Source organism: Rhinichthys klamathensis, unplaced genomic scaffold (assembly GCF_029890125.1).
Source record: "Rhinichthys klamathensis goyatoka isolate OS25496 unplaced genomic scaffold, OSU_Roscu_1.1 h1tg000314l_1, whole genome shotgun sequence".
Taxonomy (NCBI): domain Eukaryota; kingdom Metazoa; phylum Chordata; class Actinopteri; order Cypriniformes; family Leuciscidae; genus Rhinichthys; species Rhinichthys klamathensis.
Window position 1 is genome coordinate 1325548 of NW_026606832.1, and position 15063 is coordinate 1340610.

At 36.4% G+C, this 15063-nt stretch overlaps 1 protein-coding gene across 2 annotated transcripts; it reads right to left on the bottom strand.

Moving 5' to 3' along the window:
• Positions 1–8946: 8946 nt before the first annotated feature.
• On the bottom strand, positions 8947–14006 carry smyd4 (SET and MYND domain containing 4). Of its 2 annotated transcripts, none has more exons than XM_056271314.1 (10): positions 13784–14006; positions 13428–13572; positions 12046–12135; positions 10953–11925; positions 10614–10859; positions 10361–10533; positions 10113–10248; positions 9916–10032; positions 9236–9359; positions 8947–9143 (listed from the first exon to the last, which is right to left on the bottom strand). In XM_056271314.1, the coding sequence occupies exons 1-10, from the start codon at positions 13915–13917 to the stop codon at positions 9014–9016; spliced, it is 2268 nt and encodes a 755-aa protein (XP_056127289.1). In that variant the 5' UTR covers positions 13918–14006; the 3' UTR covers positions 8947–9013. The 2 variants fall into 2 exon arrangements, with proteins under 2 accessions (XP_056127289.1, XP_056127288.1); XM_056271313.1 differs by having other exon boundaries at positions 10614–10862.
• Between the last annotated feature and the right edge of the window lie 1057 nt (positions 14007–15063).

Genomic DNA, 15063 nt, shown 5'->3' on the forward strand with positions numbered 1-15063 from the left:
ATGAAAAATATGGTCAAAGAAAGTGTAATGGACAATGTGTTAATATTTAGCACCTCTGCAGGTCATGATATCCTATTACTGCTTTTTCTTTTAATAATTATACATTTATCTTGTAGGGTGGACATATCAATTTTTAATAATTATAATACAATTTGTATTTCTGAAGGATCATGAGTCATGACACTGAAGAGTGGAGTAATGGCTGCTTCAATTTCAAATACATTTTTTTTTTTCAATAATATTATACAATGTTAAGTTTTTTTTTACTGTTCATATATATACAAATATATTATACAGTATAAACATACACGCACACACTATAATCCAAATTGTGGTCATGTAATCTTATTCCTTTCTATTTGCTCATTTATCAGCAAATATGAAACTTTCTTCCGCTCAATGTATGACCACAGCATTACAGGCCCAGATAGAGAAACCTCAGCTGATGCATTATGGGCATGGTTATTGATTGTATTATTTACAGAACAGTAAGTAATTTGCAGAGGTGGAAAGTAACGAATTACATTTACTCGCGTTACGTAATTGAGTAGTTTTTTTGTGTACTTCTACTTTTTTAAGTAGTTTTTAAAATCTGTACTTTTACTTTTACTTAAGTACGTTTTGTTTGAAGTTTTGTACTTCGCTACAATTTGAAATCATATCCGTTACTGAGTAAAAAATAATAATACAAGGGAGGAAAAAAAATCACACTCCGGAAACTACTGCATTGGTTGAAGGGCGGGAGAACAAACGCGCAAGAAAGGTGACGCAGACCCAGCTGAAGCTGAAAGCGCCCTCGAATTCTTATGAAGCGAATTATGGCCAGTATGGAAATACTTTGTAGAAAAAACGAGTGGTTGTCCTCGAGGATAGATATCCAATTTGCAAAAAATGTGGACGCAAAGTGGCTGCAAAAAGAGGATACATAGGACACACCATCCCTCCTGCAGATAAAGGTATGTCCCGATTATAACTTAAGGCCGAATGACTTACGTGATGAAGAGGGAATCCCGGAATCCAGTCATGAAAATGGAATTCACATAACGCAGATGTCACGTAAAACACGCAAAATAATGGATGGATGAATACATGGAAAGTAGAACTGTGCAATAAATCCAATCGCGACATGGTCTGTGAATATTTAAGCACAAAAATACTTCTATGTAGGCCTAAATATATAACATATTTGTTCTGCTGAGCTGCGCCGCTTTGTCTAGGCTACTAACGTTACATACTCAAGAACGCGTGACGTTCATGGTGTTTTCAGCGTCTCACAAACAATTTGAGGACATGAATACATGAACATTTCCAGAGCTGCTCTGAGAGAACGCCTAATGAGCATTTTCATAATTTTATTTGAGAAAAACCATTGTCAAATACACTTTGAAACGGGTCTTCTTCACTACAACCTGTCAAAATAAAAGTTCGGTTTTACTAAGGAGAAATTCTGGGCATACAATAGAACGAACTTCTCAAAATAATAATAACAACAATAATACATTTTATTTAAACATTATTTAAAGGAATATATATTTTTTTGTCCATAGTTTAATTTAGTAAATCTGTTTTTGCAGCGCTTCCCCAAAAAATAAAAGGACACAAAGTTTAAATGTACATTTGATTACCACCGTTTTTGATAATATATTTGGATTAAATCATAAAAAGAAACATTCATTTTCTGAATAAAATACATTTCATAGGACTATATTATTCTTAAACATTTTAATAAATTATTAATGTTAAAAATAAGTTGTTAATCTAATTCATTATCAATTATTGAATTTAATTGATTAGACATGTTTTAATGAAATTTTTATAAACAAAACAAACAAATGGTTTCAAGTTTGTTATAGTAAAAGCATTTGTTCAACCAAAAAAAAAACCCTGTTTTCATTAATTTAACTGTCATTTTAACTAATGATAATAATAATAATAACCATAATTTAATAATACTGTTTATTTATTTAAAGGTGCTATATGTAACTTTTCTTCTAAAATGAATCCTTTTTTTATTGCCTGTGTGTGAAGGGGTTGTAATCACACATTACAATGATCCACTTGTCAGGTTTTGCTATTACCTCTGAAGGCCAGTATTCCTATTTCTATGTGAAGTCTCCGGGTCGGATTTTCTGCGAAATCCATCGGATGTGACGTGCATGCGCGCTCCCGAGCCTCTCTCCTTTTTATATACAGTCTATGCGACGGCACTGCAGCTGACGACATGGAGTCTGATTACACTAAACACGACCTGCCTCCAGCACAACACAAACTCCAACACAAATTCCGCAAAAATATAAAAAACAAAACAAAACAAAAAGGTATCTGCTGAAGCTCGTCAGGCCAAACGTGAATCGAATCGACATAGGACGAAAACACGGATCAACATCGGCAGAGCGTTTGAATTATGGAGAGACCTCCGCTATTTTTATTGTGATAAATTACAAGTTTTCAGATATGCTGAAATAATGTTAAACTATAATGAAATAGCAAGGTAAACTACAACATACATGAGACATGAAATGAATACAAAAGACTGTTCCAGGATAACAAAAAGTAGGTGCTTTAGGATGTAACTTTTATTTTATGTACTAGATCTACTGTCTAACGTCACTCATCCCACTACTATCATATTGTTTATAATACACATTTCCGACACGTTCAGTGCAGTAATGTTACTTCCTACGATCTTACTGTTACACTGACATTGTTCAGTCTAGTTTACTAACCGTTTTCGTTATCATATTATACATTCACCTATGTTGACATTGCTGATTGTGAAAGATACACGAATGGTTAGTGAAATGCCCTATGCTAGATTCACCACAAATGTAACGTTATCATGGTACGGGCATGGAGCATTAGTTCAACGTCAAGCTGATAAAAGTAGCCTATTATTGTAACGTTGCAGTGGGAGTTTACATGAGTTTCCAGCATGATGTGTGATGCTTTCTCCGGTGTGTTGAAAGTCTTAGTGTGGCCGGTACCATGAGTGCTCGCTCTTGTGTTCGAGCACGAGCGCTCTTGTAAAAATTGGTTGCAATCTGAAACATCACCGATAGAGGCCGCTAAAAATACATATAGCACCTTTAATAATTGATTAATACTGTAAACCGTGATATTTTCTGAGACGTTATCATACTGTGAAAATCTCATACCATTAATACAACCCTACACGGGGGATTCCCCCACCCGCTGTTAAAAAAGTAACTCAGTAACTTTTACTCTGAGTAAATTTTAAATGAGCTACTTTTTACTTTTACTTGAGTAGATTTTTAGACCGGTACTTTTACTTGTACTTAAGTAAAATTTCATTGAAGTAGTAGTACTTTTACTTGAGTAGAATATTTTATTACTCTTTCCACCTCTGGTAATTTGTTAGTTCAGTTACAAAAATTGCACAAAAAAAAAAAACAGGAACAGTGCTTAAAGGAACAGTTCTACCCCAAATAATAAGTTGTGTTATCATGTACTCTCTATCGTACCATTTCAAACCTCTATGATTTATTTTTCTCTCACATGGGACACAAAAGCTGAAGCACTGGCCATTATTTTACATACAGAATAACTAAGGCAGTCAAACTCCAAAATGAAAAAAATAAAACACCATAAAACGTCATACAGATTTGGAACAACATGAAGGTCAGTAAAGGATGACAGAATTTTCAGATCCTGTTGGTTACATTGTAGCCTGTACATGATTTATCAGGGTTCTGTAAGTCATTTGCAAACTTCAAAGTTGGATCCTGTTTTCCAGTCAGTTTTCCTATGAAAAATATGTTAGGGTGGCGATAGCTCTTTGGTTACCTCTCTCACTCTCGCTGTCTGCCTGTAATGACCTTGGCTTATACATTTCTGTGTTTGATTGACAGTCGAGCGTTGTGCTTGGTGGGACAGCTCACTCATCGCCCCAGCAGCTTCGCAGACAGTTTGAGAACCTGACATCAGCAAAACACGCACTCTTACACACATTTATCTGACAACTCTCTCACAGCTCCGCTGTCAGTCAGAACGAGAGGTCTTTCATGAGTCAGTATATCATAAAACCTGCATGCAGACAGTTTACATAATCAGGTCTGGTTACCTGATGGAATTACATGGTGGAAACCAGCTGTGGAAAATTGGCCAAATGATTCCGCTGGCTGTGATGTGCTCGCAAACAGACCACACGCACAGGATGCTCCAGTGATCTGTGATATGAGATGTGATAGATGGCTTTCCCTTATCAACAGAAGCATAGGTTTTTTTTATTTAAAGAGAAGAATCAAAAGATGCATTTTTTGGCCATACAGTGGCCCCAAAATATTTGAACACTTAAGTCACACTTAAAATATTTGGATTTGAGTGCATTAGATAATAAAATAGCAAACCAAGAGATATTTTTAAGAAGGTAATGTATACTTTCTAAAATAAAGTTGACTTTTTTACCAAAATATTTAATAAAAGTATATTCATATAGAAAAAAAATCTGGACACTTTGTGGTTGTTAAACTAAGTGGTATATATGCTTACTACATAGATTTTTACTGATTAGATAGCTATCCAATCATTAAAGACCAAAAGAAAATGCCCTCCCAGAGGCATTCGAGAGAATCGAGACTGATAGCAATCCAATAGCTGTAGGATTCAGGTTCGTTTAACATGTTACCACTTTTAAATCCACTCTGGAAAATTCTCAAATTTCCCCCAACAATCAGCACAGAAATATAAATAAAAAATAAATAGGTAAAAAAAAAAAAAAAAAAATGTTTTACTATGATTAAATTGTCATTGTTAAAATGGTTTAGAAAGTGAGTTTAATTTGAGTTTAAAAGCTCTAGCATAATTTATTCCCACTTGGTTTTATATTTTGCCTTCTAATGCAATGAAATTCATAAATTTCAAAATACGTTCAAATACGTTTGGGGCCGGTGTAGATGCTCTTGCGCTATAAGCATTACATACTGTGATAGAGGACACACTGTATACTGCTCAGTTGTGCTTTAATCCATGTAGACAATGTCAGAATGAATACAAATGCCTGAGGAGACAGATAAATCCACCTGATATTAAGTCAGGTGGGCATTTCTGCTGCTACAGAAGCCCCTGGACTGCAATCAAATGAGTGGGAGATATATGTGCAAATCTGCTCAGGTCAGCCATATAAGTGTATGACCACTTGCTATGTATTCATTTAGACAAGACATGTCACATGATCTTCAGAGAATGGGAACATTATCCTTTCAGAATGCTGAGCTATTGCATGAGTTAATAATGCAGAATAATGTAAACAAAGGATGCCGCTCATTCTAGACCAACATTTAAAAAAAAAAAAATCCATAATTATTTTTAAACATTTTTATTTCCCAACATATTTTACAAGGTCAAAACTTTTTCCACTAATATTATTAATTTTTGAATTATTATAATCATAATGTTTTCGAGTTTTACCATTTGACAACCTGAACTGAAATTATCTGATATTATTGAAAAATTTGCTGAACTTGACACACTAATTTTCAAATAACAGAACCCTTTATAAAATAAAACAAAACTGTTTCACTATTTAAAAAAACAATAATTAAAGATAATGCCAAATTCAAGATTTTGACCCTTTTAAATTTAAAAATGAATAACTAATTTTAATTAAGTCATCATAGAAGTCTCAAGTCATTGCCTATTAAAAATTATATTTTTAATATAAATTAATAGATCCATGTTACAATTCCTGTCTTGTTTCCCGTTTTGTGTTGAAGGACTCTTAGGTTGTGATTTACTTAATGTGTTTTGTTCCCATTTGCTTTCGTTTCCATTGCTACCTTGTTTGTTGCTATAGTGATAAATTACTCATTCCTTGTTAGCCCCTTGTTTTCTTGTGTATACGAGTCAATATCTGCTAAGGCATAATAATGGAACAACAGTTTTAAAAAGTGATTTTCACTATTATTTACAACAGGATCTCCATGGGTTTACATAAAATAATTTTCGTTATAAAAGACAATAAAAACAACTTTGTGCATCAAAACCCCTCCTTTCCAGGAAAGTAATTTTCAAAAGTCAACGAATTTGTGACAGCTAAATGTAACATTTTTGACAAGCCGTCTGAGTTTTGACAAACAGTCTGAGTACCATGAAATGAACTTCATTCCATAAAATAAGTATAATAAACTACACAAAAAGCATTTTGAACGCAGTTCACCCCTTGCGCATGTTATCATGTCCGTCAAAAAACGTAGGCTTACAGTCGGTTGGAATATTAGAACTAAAAACATTGAAATAACACATTCATGGGCATCAATCACTTCTCTAAATACTTGCCGGCTAATGAATAATTATTACCTTACGATCCTTGTGTTTTCAAATCCACATCATTTGAATATCTCGACATCGATGTCTGTCAAAAAATAACATGCACAAAATGAGAAGCAGAGGTCCAGTGAGTACACACATTTCCTGGCAAACTCACACTACCGGATGTTTTAAATGAGTCGCCACTTTCTGAGAAGAGGGAGAAAATGGCGGCCGGGGCTTCAACCTGCTGTCTGTTAGAGAAGATAACGTGCATAATACATAACGCATTTTGTGTTATGTATTATACATTTAATACATCACGTTATGTAAGTATATGCGCTATGCAAGTATAAATTTGTTCTTCACTCGCTGAAATTGAATCGGAATAATTATGGTACTGAGTGAAATACTTCACACTGCACACTTATGAGAATAAACACCAATCCAATTGACAAACTTTGCCATGTATTGGTTTTGACTGAAATGTTTTATGCACAAACTACGCATTCTGATTCTTACTTTCCTGATCTGAATATTTTCAATTGACCCTTCACATTTCCGGGTTTCTCGCGGAAGTCGCCATACTTGGGTAAACTTCTATAGTGGTGAATGAGAGACTACATTAAATATATTTTTTGTGTTCCAATTTGCTCAAATAGTAAAAGAAAACTCCACAATTGTATTTTCACAACTTTCAAAAAGAGGGGAAAAAAATAAAGAGACCGATAACGGTAATCAGAAAAGAGAAAGAAATATTTTTTACCCTCACTCCCACAGCCGCTGTATTAGCAGGTAGCTCGCAGCAGGTAACTCGTTTTTTTTTTTGTAATTTGATGGAAAGGTAATATAATACAAAGTATAGTGTTATAAATGTAATTACATGATAAAAAATAAAAAAAATAAAAAAACCTTTGCAGGATTTATAATGCTGATGACCGTTAAAACGCGTCATCACAGTCTGTGAAAAGGGTCCATGATGTTCTCTTCTTGACAAATCTTTTTTTTTCCATAATTTTGGCAATAGATGAACTGTTGAATGAGTGATCTTGAGACAAGTCCCTGTAGTCATCCAATCTGGCTCTCATATGCTGGTGAACTATACATTATAAACTTGACAGGTGATTTTCTATAAAAAGTAGCTTGAATAGAGTTGTTTAAAAGATGGAGGCATTTATCAAAGGTTGTTTAATTTTCCAATAAAAGACGATACATTTGTACATGATTTGTTACATTTAATTACCCTAATCAGATTTTGACTGAGAGATGTGTTTCTCTTGTTGCTTTGCCAGTCGATGTTTGCTGTAGCGTGTAGATGGTGTGCGTCCGAATTCCTTGCTCACCGTGTTCCATTGTTATTGTTTTTTACAATCCGAAAAAGAGTAAGCCGCCATGTACCCACGAACATGATATACTATATATATATATATATATATTTATATGCATCACATCATTTTACATGAAAGTATTTAATTCTTATTAGCTGTAATTGATAAGCTATTTCTGATAGCCCTTGAAGTTTATGTTAATCCCATTCCATAAAAAATATCATGAACATGCCCTTAAGTTATTTCTTACATGGAGGTCACATATCCAGCCATGCTGATTATCTGCCTGTTGTGAGTCTGAACGGCCCTGAATGTCAACATGAGGTCACACACACATAGTTCCTGCTCTCCTGAGATATATAATCTCATTATCCCTGACTGTTAAACAGATTTACCGACGCAAAAACCTTGACCAGAGGCTCAGAATAACGTGTTTCTAAACAGCTCATCCAAAAACCTCACACAGGCTGGTGGTTGTACGAGTGATGAAAGTGCTAAATCTACTGGCTTGGATTCCCCTTTACCAGCTGTTTTGAAGGAGAAGTGTAGAGAAGAAGGTTTAATTCCTTGTGAGCACAGAGATCGTCTCATGGGTTTCACTCCAGTTGTCTGAGAGCCCATTAGCTACATTAAATGTCAATGGATTATTGAACCATTGTTCTTAAATATACGGACGGGCGTTTTGTATCAGTGTTGGTGTTTGGTCATACATTTCTTCTAACACATCTAAAGGGATCCCACTATATAGGCTGAGAACAATATGATAAACTAAATATTTTAAGAGGTTCACCTGCACTCCAATGTTGAAGAACATTAAATATGCAAGAGCACAGGATTCTACTTTTTCTGTTTCTTGAGGAATACCATGATGGAATGGTACGATATGAATTACAAGAAGCCTTTTATAATGCCAACTATCATGCTAAACTGGAATATGGAGTACAACCATACCATAAAAAGAGATGCATTAGTTTTTGTTTAGTTTTTTGGCTGAGTATTGACACACAGAGCTGTGCTGTGTCTCATAAGCATGGGTGTATTTCCTCACTGTTGTTAAAGACCTCCACCTAGAGGTAAGTTTGCAAACTTTTGCTTGATTACTGTTGCTCGAATTTAAGGTAAGGGATTTAATGACAGACTTAAATGATGACAGATTAATGACAGTAGACAAATTTCTACTTGCCCTGCAAACATTTTCAATGGGCCCAACACCATATTTAAATTGAATTGTATATTTACATTTATAGGTTTACTTTTCTACTTTTAAATGTAGGGGCACCAAGAACTCCAATAAAGTACCACATCGCATGTTAATTCATGACTTTTAATACTACTGCACATATATCTTAAAAAAAAGAAAGAAAAAAAAAGGTTCAAAAGCATCACATGTTGTTTGAAAATACCATACAGTTTTGGTTATTTCACAGCAGTCCTTGTAGACAGCGTTCCATTTCATGAAGTTCCTGTAGTTCTTCACAGTGAGGGCCACAGTGGAGAGAGAGGAGCCTATGGGCCCTGGGAATCACAGAGAGAGCCCCACCACAGTCTCCACTGTCAAAGGAAAGAGGAGAAGAACTGTTTTTGATCATAAACAAAAGTATAAGAAGTGTCATCGGATAGAGTTTGACAAGTTGAGCTCTTACGCGTTAAAATGTAGCTGTGCTAATTTAAAAAGCTGTCGTCCAAGCTCAATGCTGTCCTCTCCGAATTGGGCCCGAACAGCAACAATGCTGCGCTTTAGATGGGATGCAGCCAGAATCCATTCACCTGTCAGTAAAATAATCCTAAAATCATACTACACTCTTCACTAGTATGAATTTAGATGTTACTTATTTCATCAGTCAAAAGGCAATGTAGAACAACATATCTTACAATCTTAGAGAAAAAAAAAGTACAACAGCTTGTCACTGGGCAGTACCCTCAACTATGTACCTTATCTACTCCTACAAGGTGGATATTAATACCTTGGCTAAGAGTAGTAATATGTACCCTTATGTTCATACAGAATGTGTTTTTGCATATAACTGCACTGCTTTTCCATGGTTTTTCTATGTAAACATATGCTAGACGGACATGAGCATCTTGTGAGACAGCATTCTAAAAAAAAATTGCGCTCAACTTTAAAGTTGTCTTTTCACCTATAGTTTTTTTTTTCATTCCACTGCCCAGCATTTTGTGTTTTTAACGCTAAAATGCGATCTGTGTGAACCTGCCCTTAAAAATACTACTATTTTAGGGAGTAAATAAGGGTACTGTCCTAGTGATAAGCTGTTGTACCCCTAAAGAGTGTTAGGAACATGTGACATCAGGCTGTTGTTCTCACCTGTTGTGGCATACACACGAGCGGTTGCATCTGCTAGCTCTCCTTGGAGAGGGTGGGTCTCTGTTAGGATGCTGTTTGCCTGAGAAGTAGCTGATTTTAGGATCTTTCGGGCTTTGTCTGCAAAACATAGATACATATGTATATTTATGGATATCTAACATAGACAAAACAGTTTGTGATTCATATCGAGGCAGTACCTAATCTGTCTCTCTCCATGAGTTGAAAGGCTTCATCCAAAAGACACTGTAAACCCTGAAGTCTGTTTTGTACATCGGCACTGGTGATCTGATGACCACAGGATGGCAAAGAGCACATGTACCTATCCATACGGGACTGAAATAGTATCAAATCATTTGTTTGGCAAATGGTTCCTTTAGTAAATAAATGTGTTATACCAGCAATATCTCTAAAAATTGATCAGTTGTACTTTTCTGCAAATTTTTACCTGAAGAGGCTTTTCACATTTCACACACTTCAGCCCAGGTGTTGCGTTTTCTTTTGCATTCTGGCTTCCTTCTGATAGGTCTGTATGACAGGCTTGACAGTTACAATGGAAAAAGTACTGCTCCAGCAGGTGGCGCTGACGCTCCTTCACCTCCATTCTGCTACAGTGTGGGCCTGTGAAGAAATTATGACATTAAAAAATATATATATATATTACAAACCAACCAACCTAAAACTGAATTCACATGTTTTACCATAACAGTGCAGAATCTCCTGTCCTGCAGTAAGATGTTTTGAAGCGCGTACAGTGACCGTCACACCACAGTGAGAGCTCTCTGGACCTTCAGAACAACCGAACTGACCGAGCGGGTCATTCTGAAAGCCTGCAGTAAAGGAGATGCTTGTGTTTGGACTGCAGGAGTGGTTAAGCAGGCTGAGTACAGGAAAAATTGCTGTGGCAATTCGGATTTCGCTACTGGACTGAACAGCCATACCACTTACTTCTGTAAGAAAAATGATCAACAGTCATTAAAATTCATGAATCTGATGTATTAATTGGCAGTTTGAGTTCAAGCATGAGAGTTCTGTCGAACCTTTGACCCTAACAGCAGTGAGTGCTTGAGCGTTACACCTGAGCTGCATCATGTGTCTCAGAGCTGTGGCTCCTAGCATGCTCATCTCAGGCTGCCAGAGTCCACTAACTCCTTCGTCCTTGCAAGATGCCCAAATGTCCGGTGGGGGTCCACCTTGCAGCCTCCTATAAAGCACCGCCATGGTGATCGCCAATAAGAAGCGTGAGCCGGGTGAGTGTTGTGCCACATGTGGTAAAAGGCTGTAGATGCCCATGTACGAGTTGCCATGATAACAGTCGGTATGGTCTGAATCTTCTCTACAGTGGCCTCCAAGACTCAACTTGACTGGAGAATCACTTTTATCAGAGCTACATGTCACATGGTCTTCTTGTGACAAGTCTGAAGCGTTTTTCTTCACCCTTTGAACTTCATTTTGTCCGGCTTTCAGGGCCACTCTTAGTGCAAGATGTCCCAAAACCCCAATGGCCAACAGATCTGCTCCAATTGGGCACTCCCATTGGTGCCAGCGCTCCCAAGCATCTTTTTGACAGCTCTCTCCACAGTACCGAGAGTAACTACAGTTTGCACAAGGCACAAAGCTCAATGATTGGCTCAGGCAGTGGTGACAGTGTCGGTCTTCGGTATCAAAAGTCTTTTCTTCCTTTTTGGTCTCTGTATTGAGTTTGTTACTTGGTATGAGTACATAACAGAAAGCCTCGTCCTCCAGCACCACCTCGCCAGCTGGTTTATTTTCCGTGGCTAATATGTGGCGACCTTTCTCTGGACTGAAATTAACAGACACACCATGTGAAATACAAGTAGTAGAGTTTCTGCTTTTCTGGCATGGTAGTGTTTGATGATTTGTGGTTGGCGTGTTGGATTTTTCAGGTTTTCTAAGTCGATTCAGACATGCGGCTTGTCTAGTTCTCAGTTTGTCTTGCAGGTGGCTTGGGTAACCAGCCTCCATAGAACGTTGAATATCCTGAAGACATTCCTGAGGGAAAAAAAAGATAATCACTTAAACTCATATAGATGTGTCAGTGTTGCACTAAACAATTTGGCTTGTTCTTATTTGAATGCTTCCACAAAAAAAGAGCATAAGACAGACTCTTACTCTGTAGAGGCCATGGTAAAAGAGGGCTGCAGAACGGTTAGCATAGCACAAGGATAGCTCTTCTGTATTCTTGTCTGCATTGCAAACACCCTGAAACATCAAAGAGAATGGGAATATTTCATGATAACAGTACAACCTGCCATTTGAAATCCAAACCATTTTTAGCATAAACACTGAGCTCAAACCATCATAAAACGTTTTCTGAACCACAGTGATTAACTTTATTCACAATATGTCCTAGTACCTGAATCTTAACGGTTTCAAGATGGATTGCTCACCATCAGATTGTGTTCCCCCATGTTTCTTACACTAGGAATTTCTAATATCCATCAACCTGATACTGGCTAGATCCATCCTCATGCAGGAAAGAATCAAACAGTTGGACAGAGGCTGATATATGCTGCGCCATTCTGTATTCTTTTAGCGTTTTGCTCTCAATTAAATATATTTGTTCAATGTAACCTGTGTCGAATGCATCCTTATAACACAGTAGGTTACAACATGTTTCTTATACACACCTTACAACGCATCAATCTGTATTCAGATTTCAGAATGAGCATTTTGACATTTATAATAGGCCTACATATTTGATGCCTTGTCCATACTCTGATCTGTTGGCTACTGCAATGAAAATCAACGTAATGCTTACACTTTTAATAAGCAGGGTAAATTCCTGACTTTAAATAAATAATCATTTACATTCTCACAGGGAGACTGCCTGTAATGTTTACTCATTGAAATCAGATTTCATTTCCTAATAATTCAATAGAATGCCTGGGAACCCCAATATGGCACAGAAGAAGAAAGAAGTCTGATAAATCGCAGTTTACTAAATGTTAAAAAATTATATAATGTATAGGCCTAATAAATATAATGTTGCATAGCAATAATTTACCATTTTTTCAATTAATTTATTTTATAATTTTACTGTTATTGGTATTGATATTGACCTTGATAGTACTTGGTAGCGAAAATACAAGTTGTTTTGCCAAACCCAACCGTCAATCGGACGGAATCGCAAAAAAAAAAAATCTGTTTTAAAACAGGTTTCCAGAACCCTCGAGGTTTCCTGCTCCCTCTGTCTGTCATTGGTCAGACAAGCACATAACCCAGCGCCAAACTCACGCTATTGGTTGAGCCACAGTTGGTTTTTTAAAATCGAGCAATGGCGTGATAGTGCAACAAAATCGATACTTTTTGACGATATCAACGCGGATTATGCATGTAAAGGAATAAAGCAGGAATAAATAGTAACAAATCAGGAATATATTGTTTTACTCATCACAAAAAAGTAAATTAACAGAAAATCACACACATCAAATGTATTGAAGTATAATATCGTTATCATACGAAGCAGGTTTTAGATCGCGTATTTTCCTTACCTTGGAGTAATAGAGTGCTGCGACTGTGTAATCCTTCACTTTGAAGCTGAGGTTACCTTGTTGTCTAAACTCAGATGCCCTCTCAGGAGACTTTTTCACGGAGTACTTCTCAGAGATTCTGCAGAAAGTGTTGAGATCTTCTGGGCTGAAATATGGACAAATGACAAAAGGTATGTAGAATCTTTATTTTTATTTAGAAACATACAGCTGATATTTAAATATTTGTAAATTGTTCACACTATATTGAATATCTCAAATACAAACTAGTGCAGCAACGTACAAAGGCAGATTAGTATCATATTTTCTAAAATAATTTAAGCGATTTTATAAACAGCTCCAGAGTGCAATATACTGACCCTAATATTGACAGCCCGTGGCTGAATATCGCATCTATATCTGTCAGAAGGCAGAAGCCCTCAGTTCCTTCAGATCTCATTTCCGTCCATTTCTGCTCGACATGCCGAACCCACTCTGGACAGGGCAGATCCATTCAAAAATACGCTCAAAAAGATACCTATTAACCGAAAAATCATAGGTAGGAAATTGTTTAAACACTTTGGATTTGACGACAATAAAGTGACTTCCGGTTAAAACTTTTATCACTCTTCATAATACAGGCCCTGGCAAGCTGCTTGTTTAAAAATAAATAAATAATAATAACAAAAAATGTAATTTAACTGTAGCTATAAATATAGACAATAGTTATTAAAAGGGGGAACATGAGTTTACATGTTGGTTTGATGTACTTTTTAGCATTTTAATTTAGATTGTAGATTATTTTAATATATTCATAATAAATTATTAATGTAAATACTTTTATGTCGCCTGCTGCCTCCTTGTAAATTTGTTGATAATTCTATATATATATATATAATTTTTTTTTTTTTGCTTTATTCATCAACTCAGATTAATTAAAGGTGCTCTAAGCAATGTCACGCGTTTTTTAGGCCAAAATATTTTTTGTCACATACAGCAAACATCTCCTCACTGTCCGCTGGCTGCATGTCCCCTGAACACACTGTAAAGAAACGCGATCTCTGTATACAGCCCAGTCTCCACATAGAGAGAAAGAGTTGCGACACGCTTTGATGTCGCCGCAACGGCTGTCACGTGGTTCATGTAAGCCCCAATAGTTCCAAAACATACACGGGCTGTCATGTTCTTCTATGGACAGACAGCAGCGATTGCATTATTAAACGGTAAATATAAAATAAAACACACCCAAGTACTTTTTCAGCTGTTATTGCATTTTGTTAATGTCAGTTTTGCATTTGGAGAGGCAGGGTGACAACTTGGAGGCAAACGCTAGTGTTCATGTTCGCATGGGTAGTAGCACTGGCTTTAGCGGCTCTAACTTAACTTTTCCATGTGATTCATCTGATGATGGACGTCTCATGATATTTATTTTAGCACAACTGGGCTGTATTAGGCTATTGATTCCCGTGATCTTGCTTATAAATTCCGCTTCGTGATCACGCAAAGAGGTCGGCAGTCCGTTCAGAATTCCAACCAACATAAAATATAAATAATTACGCTGTGCATGTACAAATGAATGATTTAGGAGGGAAATAGACTGCTCCCATAACGTAGAAAGCAACGACTATATACAGCAATGTTCGGTAAATATTCAACCGAA

Coding starts and splice junctions, on each gene's coding strand:
- smyd4 (XM_056271313.1), bottom strand. CDS start 13,917: ATGGATCTGCCCTGTCCAGAGTGGGTTCGGCATGTCGAGCAGAAATGG. Junction 10,863..10,952: donor CACTGCTGTTAGGGTCAAAG/GTTCGACAGAAC, acceptor TTTTTCTTACAG/AAGTAAGTGGTATGGCTGTT. Junction 10,249..10,360: donor AATGTGAAAAGCCTCTTCAG/GTAAAAATTTGC, acceptor ATACTATTTCAG/TCCCGTATGGATAGGTACAT.